General features: G+C 45.8%; 1 protein-coding gene across 4 annotated transcripts; it reads left to right on the top strand.

The window, feature by feature from the left end:
• Nucleotides 1–90: 90 nt before the first annotated feature.
• Nucleotides 91–15,213, top strand: SPATA2 (spermatogenesis associated 2). 4 transcript variants are annotated; one of them, XM_064465185.1, is made up of 5 exons: nt 91–288; nt 3,159–3,584; nt 5,393–5,794; nt 7,705–7,791; nt 15,058–15,213. In XM_064465185.1, exons 2-5 carry the CDS (start codon nt 3,267–3,269, stop codon nt 15,097–15,099), a joined length of 849 nt encoding a protein of 282 aa, XP_064321255.1. In that variant the 5' UTR covers nt 91–288; nt 3,159–3,266; the 3' UTR covers nt 15,100–15,213. The 4 variants fall into 4 exon arrangements, with proteins under 4 accessions (XP_064321255.1, XP_064321254.1, XP_064321252.1 ...); XM_064465184.1 differs by lacking the exon at nt 15,058–15,213 and having other exon boundaries at nt 95–288; nt 7,705–9,113; XM_064465182.1 differs by lacking the exon at nt 15,058–15,213 and having other exon boundaries at nt 100–288; nt 5,393–7,816.
• The last annotated feature ends 1,765 nt before the right edge of the window (nt 15,214–16,978 follow it).

Below are 16,978 nucleotides of genomic sequence, written 5' to 3'. Positions count from 1 at the left end.
CGCCCCGCTGACGTCACGCGGCGGAAGTGCTCCCGACGGCAGGAGGCGGTGCCCCGCCCCCCGTCATCCAGTTCCGGGGCGCCGCTGTCAGCCGCCCCCTCCCGCTGGCCGCCGCAGCCCTGGGCCGGTGCGGGAGGCCGAGCCGTGAGGGCGGGCGTGCCCCGCCGCTGGCCGCCGGCAGCCCTTCCCGGCGCGGGGGCGGCTCCGCTACGGGAGCGTGCGAGGGGTTGGCGGTCCGCATCCGGGTCACCGGGCGCTTCCGGCGGGCGGCAGGAGCGGCGCGGAGCGGTGAGGGACGGGCCTGGCCCGCGGGGTGCGGGGCTCTGCCCGCCCGGGCCGCTGGCCCCCGGCGCGGTGCTGGCGGCCGAGGGGAGGGGAGGGGAGGGGCGGCGGGAGGCTGGGGAAGCCCCCGCGGGGCAGGGCCGGGGCTCGGCGGGTGCCGCTCCCGCCGGGGGGGTGAGGGCGGCGTCCCGGGGCCGCGTCCGCGACTCCTCGCACCGGCCCCGCTGTCCCAGCCGGGCCCCGCGCCCCCGCAGCAGGTGTCGGTGTGCGGGTCGCGTTGCGGGGTGGCGCCGGGCGGGAGCTCCCCGTGCCGTGAGCCCGCCGTGCCCGCGGCGCGGCGCCCGCTCGGGCGGTTCAGTCGCCGCTCTGTTGGAGGTGGTTTTCTTCCCAAATGCTCGGTGAAAGCCTGGCGTGTGTGGGCGAGGAGGAGGCTGTGCCCGCCCTGTGTTCCCCCCTTCCTGCCGGGAAGGTGTTTGTCCTGCCGAGCGGCCCGGGGCAGGCGGCGCGGCTGCTTCCCTCAACCGAGGGTTTGGCCCGGGAGAGGGATAGGAGCGTTTTCTTGCTCACCAGCGGGAACTAGACTCAGATCAGAAGCTGTTAATATTCGCGCCTCTTTGAAATCTTGACCTTTTCAGTCAATAATTTGGGGCAAAACGGCCTTGTTACCTTACCTGTTCCGTCAGCCAGTGTGTTTCTTAAAACTACGTTTATCCGTGGCTGCTCGCATACCGAGGTTTTTCCCGCACCTCCTAACCACGGTGTTGGCCCCTCGGAGCCTGCCTGGCACGGGGATGTTTTGCCTCTGGAAGCCCTGCGTGTGGAGGACCCACGCTGCGAAGGCTCGCTGGCGCGTTCGGTTTGTCGTGCTTTGCCTTTCAGCTGCGCGAAGGCTGGCTCCTGCACCAGCCACGAGGCAAAATCGGAGCTGGCGGTGGCTTTGAGTGTCGCAGCCCATAGGACCTTGATGAAGGACTTTCACCTGGGGACTTCCCTAGTCCTGATGTTTTGTACATGTAACCAAGTGCTTTTGTTTAGTAGTTATTAACAGCGGAGGTGGAAAAAATGTAATACTTCATCCAGCTCCTTGTCAGCACAGGATCATTCCTTGTCCTGGGGGTGTGTTACTGATGTGCCAGACAAAGATCTTTCTCTGAAATTCTGTCGTGGAGCTCTTCTCGCTGAGGAGCAGACGTTCTGTTGTCTTTGTCCGCAGATGACTTCTTGCAGAACTTACGGAGGAGAGATCTGGGGAGCGAGAAGGGTTTGCTCCTGTCCCTTATGCTCAGATGTTAATTTAGAACTCCACACTTCCTGTGATTCACAGCTTGTCTCTTGACATCAGTGCAGCTCCTGGTTCTGGAAAGACCGAGAGCAGTGTGCCTTTGAGCAGAAATTGAACTGCTAGTTAACTTTTCCCACATGGGGTTGCCATTAGGTGCAGCCTTTCATCAAGTAATATTAACTGCTAGGCTGTTCATTTTTTGTTTGTTTGTTTTCCTGGCCTCTTGGTTGTTGGTTTGTGGGTCGTCATCGTCCCCCGCTATCTATTATGTGTTACGGTTCCTTTCATTCAGTTAATTTTGCTCTTAACAGTGATTTTCATTTTAACAGGAGTGTGTGGGGGCATTGATCAGTATTCTAGCAGCTGCAATTAATATTGGGTGGAAAGTCTTTTCTAAAGCGCCGTTTCAGACTGACTATAACCGAAACAGTGCATTGATTTCCCCCGCCTCCCCTCCCTTCGGTTCGCAGTTGGGAAGTCTGTAAGGGCTAATTGCGTTTTGATTTAAAAAACAAAGCCTTTGGTCTCCTTTTTGATCACAACTTCCTCAGGCAGCCGAGATGGAGTCTGTTAGCCTGTTAGTTACCTTAGTTTTGGTAAAGTAGCATTAGGAAGCTTCTCTTGTCACCAGCTTTTTCTGTGTAATACGTGAGCTCAGTGAGGTGAAAACACAGATCAGTATTTACAAAAAAGCAACTGTCCAAGCAATCAAAAAATGTACATGATGTAAAAACAGAATGATTTTGCTCTGTTCTAATAAAGCAGCTAAAAACAGCAGGTGTAGCTTACTGCTGAAATGATTATAATCTTCGCAGCTGCCAGCATTCAGCTGAAACTTTGGCTGTACTTTGTGTGTTCAGGGCAGTCTGTTTGCTGTTGGGTGGCTGCAGAACTCTCCCAGCACAGTGACGGCCTGGGCGTGCCATCAGGTGCAGTGTGAGTGCCAACCAAAAGCCTAGAAAATGTTAGAAATGGAGAGGCAGAGTTAACTAATGTGCTCGGTCTATGGGCAGTCCTGTGCTACTAGAGGAGAAAAAAAAAAGTAGATGCTTTCCCAAGTTGAGCAAAATGAAACTTCTTTGTGGGATTGTTTTAAATCTTTGTATCCCTGTGCAGGGTGAAAAACCCAAAACAAACAAACAAAGCAGTGACTGATTAAAATAATGTTTGTGTAAGTTGTTTGAACTGAAAGGGCAAAATAAAACACAGAGAAGAGACCCTAAAAAACTCATGCTTCTCCTTTCAGTTTTTTGCTCTGAGTTACTTCTGCCTTGGTTCCCTAAGCCAAGGAACCCTTGGTCTGGACTTGAGCCCACTCCGGGTTTGTTGTATCAGACTCTCGGTCCCCTGCTCGATGTAGGTTTGTTGTGCTGTTTTAGGTGGATAATGGGAAGAAGAGCAGAGAATGACAGTGAAAAGCAGGACAACAGCATTTCTGTAGACTCTTGCGCTTTTTCAGAAACCTGAAGAGGCTGTTCTGGAGCTGCTGCTCTGTGAACCATTTTATAGAATCCTGTGAAGCAGATAGATGCTGTGGACAGCTGGGATTTATGCAACTCTGATGACTTGTCTTTGTTTTCAATTTTTATTCCAGAATAGTTGCCATTACTGAAGATTCTTAAGGCCAGATAATCAACCTACTGACGAATAACCATGAAAGAGACGAGGTAGCTGCCCAAGTGCGAGATAAGAACTGATTTCAATGGATACAAAATATAAAGACGATTTATTTAGGAAGTATGTACAGTTCCACGAATGCAAACTGAATGCCTCTGACAACAAGCAGAGTCCCATTAACGATGAGTATTTGCGAGTGGCAGCGGCAGCCTTACTTTGCCTTCCCAAAATTGATCCCTTTTATAGATTCCGGTTGATAAAATTTTACGAGATGGCTGAAAACTCACTGAGATCTGTGAAATCCTCAAGTTTACATTCTCTCCATAATGCGTTCAGCATGCTCGAGACGGTTGGAATTAACCTCTTTCTCTACCCCTGGAAAAAGGAGTTCAAAAATATTAAGGTAAGACATTTTATGTGTGGCCCTAGTGAAAACATGATTTGGTTTTCTTTCTTTTTACACATTTCATGCATATCCTTTGAAGACTTCTTTTTTCCCACCTATTAGCATGATGTATATATTTGTCTATACACAGCTGGTAAACAAGCTGTAGGAGTTTCTGTGTAAAATAAGTGAAGTTTGTGCTGATGAGAGTATCCCGAGAGCAGAGGTTACAAGCGCTATCTGCACCTATACTTAACCCATGAAAGAATCATATGTAAATTTATGTATATTTGATAAATAACCATAAAATAGAGGAAGAGTTTATTTAAGGTTTTTGTCCAGCCTACTCTGCTGCAGTGCCTTAATTTCTAGTTGGAGATGCTTTCGCTATCATCAGGGGTGGTCAAGCTGTGTTTAAGCCCAAAGCTTGCTTTTTTTTGTCTTGCAACAGGTGTTAGTGGAGCACAGGTACTGACAACCAGTGCGTGCTTTCAAGTGGGTGCCTTGCTGAGGTTCCCACAAGTTACATGATAATGGTAAAGGAACTTCTCTGAAAGAATTGTTTCCAGAATATTTTTATCTGCTTGTCAGTTATTATGATTAATGAAGTTTTGATTTTTAACGTACTTTCAAATTATTTACCTATGCCAGGATCTCATAGGGAAAAGTAAGGACTTTTACATTGCTTGGCTTGGGTGCTGGAAGTCAGTGAGTCCTCTGTTGTTGATCTTTCTATTTTATCTTCTGCCTGTTCTTACATGCTTATTCAAAACCGGTGCAGCATTTCAGTAATGAGTGCTGCAGGTGACTTACAAGAACAGTGTTGAGACTTGAAAGCTGGATAAAAACACTAGTGGTATACGTGTCTAAAGTCATTTGCAGGTTGTGTGCACTAGTGATGGGTACTTTTGTTTGCTTTTCTTAAAAAGACACTATTTCACTATCTAGCAGAGAATTTGAATGTTGTTAGAACACTTCAGAGTTCTCTGTTTCCCCAAGGGATCTTCTTCAAGATCTCTCCATAAATCATCTTCATCATTATGCGTAAGTTCTGGCCTTTGAAAAGCTGTCTGATCCACCGAGGATATCTCTTGCACCGCTGTTATTGACTTGGGTTGTGCACTGTGGACCCAGTACTTGTTCTATACAAAGAAGTGATGGGCAGGCTACTCTTGCCTGCAGTCCAAAACAGTTTGAACTGGGTTAAGAGCATACCTGAGGTGTGCCAGGTGCTAAGGGTGCTTCAACTGGCACAAACTTGTCTCTCTGTTTTTGGGGATTTTTAGTGGAAGTTCTTGACCTAATATAAAATTAAATAAAACAGACATTTTAAATTCATAGTAATAGTACACAAAAAGGTGCGCACTCCAAGTATACTTAAGGCTACGTTGAAGAGGACTTCGGTACTCCCGCAGTAATTCCAAGTCCCTGTTACCTCTAGCTAGCCCCTGTCCAGGGGCAATCTGTGAGATCTCTGCTTTTTTACCTTTCATGGTACACTTGCTTGTAAATGCAAACACGTCTGGTACCATAAAAGTTAACGTCAGTGTATAGCATAGTGATTTAAATCATCAGGGAGGACATTATGCTAATCAGGATTTCAATTTGAATGAAAACTCTCCTACTTTGAATTTGCCTCATGTGGAATTTCCATCTGCTGAACAGGAGGGATGCAGAAATGGAGTTCATCTTGCCATGGGAGTTGCATGTGTTCACTGTCATTATTCTGTTTAATTATATCGTATCTGTCACTGAATTATCTGAACATCCAGTCCACCACTGAATGTGTAACCTAGTTTTCCTTTTATTCCCCCCTCCCCTCTTAGACCTACACTGGACCCTTTGTTTATTATGTAAAGTCTGCTCTAACTGAAGATGATGTGAGGCAGATTTTGAACTACATGGGCTATGTCCAAGAACTGGGAACAATGTATAAGCTCAAAGAGCAGGTTGATGCCATTCAAGTGAAAATGGTTTCATTTGAACTCTTTCTGGCCAAAGTGGAATGTGAGCAGCTTCTTGAAATTCACCTGCAAGTGAAGGAAAAAGGCTATTCAGAGATTGATGTCATAAATGAACGGAAAAATAGCAATGAAGATGTTAGAGGCTGCTCAGAAGCCATGAAACGGCGTGCAGAGTGCAAAGAGAACTTAAACACTTCCATGGCACGAATGGTACTCCAGAAATCGGCGAGTGAACGGGCCTCTAAAGATTACTTCAAGCCAAAGGTGAGCAAGCCTTCTAAATCAGTGGACACATATGATAATTATTGGGAAAGTAAGAAACCACCTTTGATGAGCTCGCTGAGTCTCAGGAAAGAACCGATTTTAGTTGACACAGAAGATGACATTAAAGATGAAATTATCCGTCCGTCACCCTCTCTTCTGACGATGTCAAGCTCCCCACATGGGTGTTCAGACGAATTCTTGCCAACTTCGTCTCATCACAATGGCATGCTAAGAACAAATGTCCCTTACAGCTCCTATTTTTCTGCTCAAGAGGACTTAGATTTATATACTGATCCTGATTCTAGAAGTATGTTAAATTTTAAAAGGCAAGAAGCTATTAAGCCCGATGTATGGCTGTTAAAAAACGATGCCAACCCCGTTTACCACAAACGTACCCACCTAGCCAAAGAGACAGCTTCCCTCAAGTGCCAAAACTGTGGCGTACCTTGTGGCACTTCTGTTTGCCAAAAGTGTGACAATCTATTCAACTCTAGGCAGGAATACCCGGCGGTGAAACAGAGCGCCTATTCAATCAAACCACTTCCAAATGATGGCTTGTCTCCTGCGTCTGGTTTAAGGGAGAAATCTCAGTACACATCACAGACTCAGAGTCAAGAGAGAGCTGCTCAGTTCAGTTCAAAATCCAAACCTTCAGGCACCTCGCGCTGCGGCTTTTGTAACCGATCTGGAGCTGCAAACACTTGCACGTTTTGCTCAAAAGTCTCATGTGACACTTGCCTCAATGCTTACTATTACGATCCCTGCTGTAGAAAAAGCGAGATTCACAGATTCATGCCTAACAATCAGTTAAACTATAAATCGTCCCAGCTGTCCCATGTAGTTTATAGATAGACTTGATTAGTCTGTTTTGGAGGGGAAGGAAAGGGGGAGGAGGGGAAAGGGCTATCCTAACTAATGTACTGACTCCACTGATAGGAAAATACACTGACCTCTTACAAAAATGACACGTCCAAAAATTTGGAACTATGGTTCAGTGATCAGGTGCCAGTTCTTGATTTTTGTGGCTTCACAGATGCTGCAGATACATTAGATTTCATGCTGCTATAATTTAGGTAACTCCTAAATGATCATTACTTTTCAATTTAAATGGGGGAGAAGAGCACATTTTTCTTTAAAACTTGGCAGCTGTTGCATTTTAGAAAAGTGACATCGTATCTTTCTATTGCATTGCAGTCATCTTCTTGCCCAAATAAAACCACGCAAGGCTTGAAAATAAAGTCTGAAAATTTAACATTCTCGTTTCCTATAAGCGATGAAGCTACTGCCGGTTTTTGATAAAGTTTGACTTTAAAATGTGCAAGAAATATGTGAATGGCTTGTTTTGCCAACAAGGACTATTTTTTGAAGCGTGTCTGCATCTCTTGATCTCCAAAATGCAAACACCACAGCATCTCTTCCTTTTGTCTTTACGTTTCTTCCTTCTCCCCTTATCTCCCGGTTGTTTATCTCAAGCTTATATAATCTGAATCTGGACAATACGTGCTTTATTTTCTGGTGTTGCCAATATCATCCTACTGGTTTCTACTTCATGGTATTTTAAGAAGGTGAAGCTGTATTCATGTCACTTAAATTATGCCTAGGGTATTGTCCTTCCAGATGAGTACTAATTTTCTTTACTTTCTGTTGCACATGTATTGAGTACTGTTCTTTGTACTGTAAATAGGTAATTTGGAAACAGTTTATTTTTAATAAATATTTAATATGTTGAGTTCTTAAAAGTGGTAAAATCATTATAACTATGAAGTCTCTCTGGGTTATCTGTTCAGGTGACTTTTTGTTTTTTCTTGTACTGTATTTCATAGCTTATTATAGTCACTGTGGCAGACTGATGTTCTTGGCTCTGATCAATTTTTGGTTTTTAATCTACCATTTTTTTCCCCTCTGATAAGGCTACGACCAGTCTAAGTGGAGTCTTGTCTCAGAATTGCAGGATTTTGGTTCTCAGTGCACGCTTTTCCTTTGTGGTTATGGAAATTGTAAGTATAAATGTTACGCTTGCTTCCAAATTCACTGCAAAGTCTGTAGTGTAGTCCAGCAAGTAAAGCACTGGCCTGGTTGAAAATCAGAGCTCATTCGTGACTCCTGTTAAAGTAGATCCATCAGTTATGGATGTGAACCAGGTGATAATATTTATCTGTATTACCGTAGCACATAGGAACCCTAGCCGAGAACCAGGACTCTGTTGTGCTAGGCTCTGTACAGTTTGACCCCCAAACAACACCTGATTATGAGCAGGCTTTAGTTTTTTATTGAAAGGAAACCCACAGCATCCTTCTAACTTCCTCATTCCAACTAGCTAGTTAGAACAAGGTGTCAGGCAACCTAATCTGATGTGCAGAACTAAATGTGTTTAAAATATCTGTAAAGAACTCTAGCTGAGATGTAAACCATGTAGTCCACTTTGCACTAAAATTATTCACTTAGGGTTTTTTTAAACACTGTTAAGTCTAGGCTTCTAAACGTCCATTGATCCCTGTGTGACAGAAACATGCATGAATGATTGTTTGTCTTACATTTTTTGGGTGGGGGTGGGCTTGAGTTAGGTAGAGGGGGAAACTATATAGGCTAGTGTTGTAAAATAGCTAAAATAATTTTAGCCGTAAATGGGTGTCAGAGGTATTATGGAAATAAGATGAAACCCGAGTCTTACAGAGGGCTGAGAACAATAAGTTACTGTACAGTTTGCACTAAGAAACAAAGCGAATGGTGTGTGTTTAGCAATCAGGGAAATTTGTGAATCGAGCGACTGCAACTGAAAATGATGTTACGGGCAAGTATTGCCTTGCTGACCCTGAAGGTTGGGGTGAATATTGTTTAGGTGAATGATTTTAAGGTTTTCAAAATCTTGTATGGATTTTTATAAATATATATATATATAAATATGACACAAATGTAGATACATTATGTATATAGTGAAGAATTTAAAAACAATTTTATTATTAAAATGCGGTCTAAGGGTGGTTTTCAGTTCGGTGGTTATTTTGTTTTTGTTCATCTCCTGAAGTGTCATGCCTGTTTGGCTGCTATACCGTGTATCTCCTAGTTCACTAGTTCAATTTCCATATGGCTACTCACACTACAGTGAATAACTAAAACTGTGATGCCACGTAATTTTTACGGTGAACATAGCAGGGACTATACTTGCTTTGAAAAAGAAAAGTCCTGTGTATATATGTCATGGAATACTGTAGTACAAAATTGTGTTGAATTGAAGTGATACCATGCTCTATTTTTGTGTATCTTACTGTATGAGGTTGCTGTGATTGATACAGTAAAATATATGCTAATTTAAAATGCAGGTGTTTTGCATCTGATTTGTTTAAATTAATTTATGTTTTGAAGGAATTTAAGAATAAAGAAGCCTTTAAGAAAAGGCTTAACTCTTTTCTTAAAGTGGAGTGCATGTAGCTGTCTGTTTCACAACTGCGTTTTGCATGCAGAAATGAGTTGGTGCGCAAAGGTAATCCTGGGGGCAAAGTGGGCAAGCGTGTGCGTATCGTGAGCCTCCGCTTTGTGAAACTGGGTGTACTGCCTGCAGAATGCAGAGCTTTTTTGAAAACGTTTATTTTCAAGTCTTAGCAGCATGACTCAGTTTGTTCCATAAGAGCATGTAAGCCAATATGTCAGCAGTCTGCAGCAGGCAGACTAACGTGGGGTGGAGAGCGGGTTTCGTGTGCGGCGTGAAGCTAACCTACAAGGATTTCCAGCCTTGACTCCTGATGTCATGCTCACTTTTCCTGACTAGCTTCCTGATGTAAGCTGCGTCTCACAGATGATGTGCGATACTACCGGTGTTCTGTTTGGCACTTGAGCTAGGCCTTCTGGCTCCTCTTTCATCCTGCTAGCTCTGGAGCAGAACTTCTCAAGTTCCAAACTGGATTACTCTTGTCGTTTGTTCTTTGTGTGAAAGCATGTCAGGTGAATGCTTAGATGCCTGAAGTGCCGTTTCTACAGGTCCTCTAATCTTACGATCTGTTGAGGTTACTGGAAGTGTCAGGGACGATTATATAAAAATCAGGCTCAAGGCAACTAAAATATTCCTGCAGGAAATCTTACCTTACACCGCTCTGCTTCTTGTGCTGATGTATTTCTGGTGCATACAAACCAAGACTGTATGCTGTCTTATTGTCTGACACTTCTGATGGCAGACCTATATGTGTGTGTGTGATGTGTCTCTTGCTCTCAGCAGAAGTTTAAGGGTTCAGTACGCTGTCAAGTAGTTTAGATTTGACAGTTTGAACCGACAGCTCCTTCGATTTATTTTTCTGGAAGGTGACAGTGGGTTACAAGTGCTTAGCACATGTTGCTAATTGTGTTGCAGAATCTTTTTAGGGGAAAAGAGTCACCTTTGCAGTATTTGTTTAGAAACAGGAGCTAATCTGAGTATCGTGGTAATTGATATGTTGCCAGAGTGACCGAGAGGAAAGCAGGAGGTGAGTGCAAGTTAAGGTAACGTGTTGATTTACCTGTTTTGGCTCTAATTTAGATACTTCTCTGAAATCAGTGGGAGTTAATTAGGCCTTTTAGCATGGCCATTATTGTGGTATCTAAGCAGCAACTGAGCTGGGCTACAAATGCTCCTGACTCCTCTTTTTGAAGGATGTTCCATGCTTCCTTGTGAAAATCATGGGGTGTGGTCGTGTTTGTCTAAAGATTGTAAGTATGTAAATGTCTTAGAGCTCTTGTATAAAATTAAGTAAAATTGGACATTGCAGTTACTTTTAATTACCTTTTTTTCTACAGTTGATCATATGCCCCTAGAAAATCTTTTCTATCGCTTGTCTTGCCAGCCTGAAAATGTAGGGGCAGGGAATAAGTAATTAAGTAGTTTTCTGGTTTTGTACTCCTACACCTCTGCTGTGAAAAACTCCGAGGGCAACCTTTTGCATTGAGCCATCATGTGAAAATGAACAGACTAGTACATCAGATCTTACGCAGTGCCTAGAGGAAGGCAAAAGGTTAAAGTATGTGATATAGCAGCAGCTCTTTTAACTCTCGAATCCTGCAGGCATGCCACATAATTGAAGCTCTTCCATCTGAGGAGAGGTGTAGGAGAGCCAGAGATCAGCTGCTTTGTTTGACAGGCTTGCTGTGCAGATTTCAATGTGCTAATGGGTGGAAAGCAAGGCTGTTCCTACAGCACTGAAAGCTCTCTGCATTGAAAATATCTTAGCATATTTTATACTGTGTAATGGGTTCGGTTCAGGGCGGAATCTAGAGCCCTGCAGCAGGGTAACCCGTGTAGCACCAGCGGTCGCTGGTGTGCTGATGGGCAGCTGCCTGCAGCCGGACTCTGCCCAAGTCAGGAAAGGCGATTGTGATACCAGGCTGTCCGTGTAGAGCCGTGGGGGTAACTGACATGTAACGAGGAATTTACGGCATGTAGCCGTGCCCAAAGTGGAGCAATCCTTATAATTCATTATTTTTCCCCTCCTGCACTGCTTTTGCTCTTTTCACAGTGTGACCAGGCTATGCAGGCTCTGGCATTGCTGTTGCTTTTTTGGGAACAGCTGCTTGCTGCCCTGACCTCTGCAAAAGAAAGGATCTCTTCTCCCTAGCGGTCCCTGCAAGCAGGGGAGATGCTGCCTTGCTCAGGGACAGTGGGGTGCTGCCACTTGGTTTTTGCCTTTTGGTAAGGCAGAGTTGCTCCAAGCTTCTTCAAATGCAGGCAAAATGCTTCCCCCGTGTGGGCTGTGCTGCCCACAGATGCCCTCCTGGGAAGCTGGGTTTGCTGTTTCCTTACCTGGTGGAGCGGCAGGGTCAGAGGCTATGATTACTGCTGGTCCAGCACTACAGTCAGCTGCCCCTACTCTGATCCTCTCTCAGCTAGCAGCAGCGGGTTGGCTTTCCACAGCGGTAACAGAGGCAAAGGGGCTATGAAAGTCTTCCTGACACCCAGCAGCTTCCTATGTTGCCTGTGCTTAAAGCCAGGCGTGGACTTCCACTGAACTTGGAAAGGCTTCGTGCAGAAGAGAGGTGGGCAGGTGGAAATGTTCCAGCTAAAATTGAAACAACCTGCTCTGATTTTTCTTTTTTCCCTTAGCATCAAGAAGAAATTTCTCTTCCAGCATTCAGATCTGGGAGGCACTGAAGCCATGTTGCAGGGAACTTCAGATGAGGTTAGAGGTTGTTTTAATTACTGTTATTGGTGGGATCCTTAGTGCTGCAGATCCCGAGTGTAAGTGGTGGTGGTCCTGGTACTTCTGTTCAGGCTGGGTTCTATCATAGCAGTTCCTGCTTTGAGATGAGGATGTGAAATACCTTCTGACTTGGGTAATACCACCCATTTGTTTTTCCTCTCTTACACTGGGCTTTTAGCTAATTCTGCATTGTGTAGTTCACTGCATTGAAGACAATGTCAAAGCTCCAAGTAGCTTTAACGCAGGATCAGACCTGCAGTGTGTGGCTGACAACTTGCATGTGGCAGCTGCTTCTGCTGTTGTGGGTGTGGGGCTGTCATGCTTCCTGCTTTAGAAATCATTCTCATGATAGTCATACTGTTCTGAGATTTTTTTTTTTCATCATCAACCTGCTTTAAAAAAAGAAAAAGAAAAATCAACCCACAACTGCTCATCAACTCCTTAGTGAAAAATGTTGCTTTCCTCCAGAGTAAGTAAAATCTGCTTTGTAGCTTTTTGTATGCAGCATGCTCTAATTTAACTGCCTTACCTGAATTTTTCACAGACCAGCGTTCTAAAGCATGGCCTGTACTGGCGAACTGTCTTCGCCTAAGCTGCGATCTCTGCACGTCTCTCCATCGCTGTACATGTGTAAACTCTGCGCTGCACTTTACTTTCCAGTTAGGCAAGACTGAGCTGCTGTAGTGACCCAGTGTGGATCCTTGCCAGTGGCATGTGTAAACCCCAAACCCTAATAAATGAACTGTTAATCAAAATAGATGCTACCAACAAGCAAGTGTAAAAAGGAACAGCCTGCTTCCAAGTCTTAGCGCAGGTACGCTAACTAGCGTATTTGTGGTGAACCTTCCCACAAGGCAGCTCTGTGATGGAGAGGAGAGGCCTCTTCCTCCCCGGGGGGGTCTGCTGCCTGTGTCCCTTGCACCACCAGGAGCGGCGGGTGTGCGTGTGGTCCCACAGCGGTGCCCCGTAGCCTGGTAGAAGCTCACTGACTAGTAACAAGAACCTGTGTGGTCCCTTAACGGGTACAGAGGAGCCCTGCTGGACAGCCACGTTAGCACAGGGGCAGAGGATCTTCTGAAGAGCTGAGTCCCGGCAGGAAGGTTCCCCCGTGTTCCGAGGTGGAGCGCGGCTGGGTGGGAATGCTGCACGCAACCCCTGGAAAGAGCTGCGTAACTCTTCCTTGGCAGTTCCTGACAGCAGACGCCTGACAGCGCTTTGCCGTCTCGGTCAGGATGTGTAGGTGGGGTTGTCTGACTCCGAAGTGATGGGGTTTTGGTTTGGCTAGGTCAGCTAGAGACAGGTGTGCAGTGGAGCCTGGAATTACTCGCGTGAGATGGGTTGTGTTGTGACCCCAAAGGGGTGGTGGAGGGAATCGGCAGAGTGCCACTGAGGGCTCTCGCCGTGCCTGGCAGCAGCAGTGCTTGGGTGTGCACGGGGAGGGGGGTGGCTGTACGGATTTGCTGGCCGCAGCTAGCACAGGGCGGCTCGGTGGCAGAGGCGGAAGGGGGCAAGGATGCCATCTGCCACATCACCTGTTGACAACCCGTTTCCTCAGGCTGCGTTGCTGGGGTTAGCCGTAAGCCTTTCTGTCTGGAGGGGTCAGCTCAGCACCGCTGTGAAACACCTCTCCAGGAACTCAGTTTCCCTTGGGAAGCACTGCTGGAGGTGGCTCACTTATCGGTTCTGGGGTGTGCGCTGAGGGGAGAATGCCGTTTCCATCTCTTTTTGCTTTATGCTTAGTTCCTGGCCCTAAAAATGCAAACCTGTTCTAGCATCTTTTCACACAGTATTAAATGAGAAGATGTATTATAGCTGCAACAGGCCTGTTTTATAAGCTGGCTTTGGGCCACCTCAGCAGAAATCAGTGGGCTGTATGCATATGCTCTGCCTCTCCTTTTTAGGGGAGAGTGGGGAGAGGGGCTTTATTCCCCACGCTCTGCCTCTCACTCCAGGAGAAGTAAGACCCCCTCTTAGGGCAGCCCCTGTTACATCTTTTGCTATGATTAAATTATCTTATTCTCCAGACCTCAGTGACAGAAGTTTCTCTGAGAGGTATTCCTAATGCCAGGAAGGGGAATGAGTGTGTGTGTGCATTTTGTACTCCGCTTTGCTGCGAAGTCGTGTGAAATAGCTATAGATGGCACTCTGGTATCGGTTACTGCCTGTGCCCAGCCGTTTTCGTGCTGAGAGGACAGAGCACAGTGAGACTCTGGCTTGGGAGAGTAAGGTCGATTTGGCCACCTTCTGAGAGAAGATTTAGGTATAGCTTCTGCAGTGAACACATGGTGTGAGCGAGGCTACACTTAAGGGTAGGTAGGGTAGAAATTAAGGAATAACATGAAGCCTAGTGGCAGAACAGCATCATATTATAGGAATACCATTTCCTGATATACGGATTTTTATCGACAGTGCTTCCATGTAGATGATCTGGCATTTTGGGTCTTGTTTTGATAAGGATTTAAGGGAACTTTGTCCCTTGTTTAAGGGGATGTTTTATTCGGGGTCTGCCCGGGCTTTCCGTGCCCTAAATGCTGATGCTAGAGGCCGTGGTGCCCTACGGTACCAAAGGGATGCGCTGCAGTGCCTGCGCTGCTCAGGGGTTTGGCTGACCTGGTGCTGCTCCAGGACACAACCGGGGACGTGTTAGCTGAGCAGAGGGTGCTGCTCAGCTCTGTCTCCTGCTCCTAGGTCTCCAGTGGAGAATTTCAGACTGAGGGCACAAACCCTCTTCAAGTAAATTGGTAATAGAAATAAGAATTAGAGTGGGTGAGTACTTGAGGTAGAAGGGGGCGTTTGCTCTGTGTGCAGCCCTCCTCTGACTGGGGAGGGTCTTACATCTTCGGAGCTTGTTCAAACGGGAGAGGTGCTTTATGTTACAGTCAGTCCCAGGGATCCCTTTGCTTCCCTTTCTTACCCCTGCGTTTCAGTGTTCAGGTAGAGAAGCACTGATTCATTTGAAATGCATTCTCTCCTCCACAGACCACCGCCAGGCTCTGCGAAAAGCCTGCCATGCCTAGGTTTTCAAAACTGCTGTTGGCTCGGACTCTTCTAGTGACTTCTGCCCATTTCAGGAATCAAAGTCTGATTCACTTTTCATTGCAGCTCGTAAAGTCTTGGTCTGTTCAGAGGCATATCAGAAATTAAAAGAATCTCTTTCGGTGGCATCAGAGCCTATGGCGTTTGAATCTTTGATACGAAGATTTCTCCTGCTTGGAGGATAGTTCATTTTAATTCTGTGAAATAGAGCATGATAACTGTGCTGCGGTATGTACTACAGTGGAGCATTATGTGCTGCTTAATAAAATGATTCTTCTGGCCAAGAACTTCCTTTCATAATGAAAGAGGGGAGGTGTGGTATTCAGATACTAATAACTCACACCTAAAACTTTTGGCACAAATTTGTCTGTAGCGTAGTTCTGCTGCCTGCAGCTGGAGTTAAATTCTTTCTTCCTGGTTCAGTGCTCACTGCTTAAAATACAGCCTGGTAAATGTTGCAATGGTCTAGTTACCTTTGGAACCTAATGTCTGTCTGGTCTTGCTCCGCAGGGAATTTGGTAAGCAGAAGAGGGGCTGAGGCAGGAAGATGTGGTGTGTAACCAGCGTTCTGCTTGGGTTTAGCTGCAATACATTGGAGAGCTGAGGAAGAAAACAGTGTGTTTTCCATCAAGTCATTTTTGAGATGTGTTAAAACACTGTGAGGTCTATAAACATGATTCGGGGGGAAGAAAGGTAAGAGATACTAGGAAGCAACATATAGCTGCAAAAGTGCAAAAGCTACAGGACTTTGCTGCCAAGAACTCTACCTGCTAGGAGTGATCAACCCAAATGTTCCTTGTCGTAGTACAAGCCTAGGGTATAATCACTGTGTTTTGCTTCTTGGCTGCTCCTGAGTTCGTAGTCACAGGGCAGGTTGGAGGCATCATCTTCTACTTTTCAGTGCTTGATATAAAAATCCTCTTTTTCCTTTCCTTTTACTTTTCAACAGGCTCAAAGCCTGTTGGCAAAATGACTTTTGCTGAGCTCAAGTAGGATGCTCACGTGTCTTGGGAGTGAAAGTAGGTTTGACACTGATTTGATTCTGCTTTTTCTGCCTGCAGCTTATCACTCAAGCTCTCCAATGGAGGACTTTATTTCCTCAGTCAAATATTTTCCATATGACTAGATAAGAGCTAGAGGCAGTGATTTTTCTGTCAGTGCTCGGTGCTGTGGATTTTCTGTTCAGAAATAGTATGGCCATCTAAAAAGTAGTCTTAAAAACAAGTACTGCATTTGTTCACAGCGACAGGATAAAATGAAGTGAGGGGTATTTTTATTTCTGCCGCGCTTAAGATTGGTCTTTTTTTTCCCCCCAACAAACTTGAAGTCACAGGGAGGCTCACCCATTGTGAGCAGACACCGTCCCTGTCCAACTGAAAGCCATGTCCCAGTTCCTCCCTTTGTACTCCCTGGAAAGCGGCGCTTGTGGAAAGCACCAGCTCAGCTGCTGGGGATGTCCAGATTTCACCCACCTCCCCGCCGGGCTGAGAAGTTTTTGCCCTGCTGCACTAACGTCACGACGGCCGGCAGCTCTGCCCCAGAGCAGCTTTGTGAAGGGCAGCCTGATGTCTGGCTCTGCTCAGCCCATCACATCGCCAGCAAACAAAGAGGTTTTTAAGCGGGTTGTGATTAGGGAAAATTGTCTGCTGGAAACCTGATTGAGACACTGCACTAGCTCTGCACCAGTCGCCAGGGCGCTGTCTTTTAATCATGACTGACACAATTTTATATTGAAAACAAAGCCTGGCACCGTAATCTTTGTGCTGGTTTTGTGCTAGTGGAGGACAACTGATTACAGTGTGGTTAAACCTGATTTGTACAACAGGGAGAGTAGCTGAGGGTACAGAATTAATACTAGATAAAACTACAGGCTCATTAAAAACTATCAAGCCATGGAGTAAAGAAATGTGGGAAAGAAATTATACTGGTGCCAAAGGGCAGTATGAGTAGGAAGATAAGGGGAGAAAGTTATTGGCCTGACGGTCCT

Source organism: Phalacrocorax carbo, chromosome 14 (genome assembly GCF_963921805.1).
Source record: "Phalacrocorax carbo chromosome 14, bPhaCar2.1, whole genome shotgun sequence".
NCBI classification, from domain to species: Eukaryota; Metazoa; Chordata; class Aves; order Suliformes; family Phalacrocoracidae; genus Phalacrocorax; species Phalacrocorax carbo.
The sequence above is the reverse complement of the archived record's forward strand: the minus strand, read 5'-3'. Positions and strand labels throughout refer to the sequence as shown.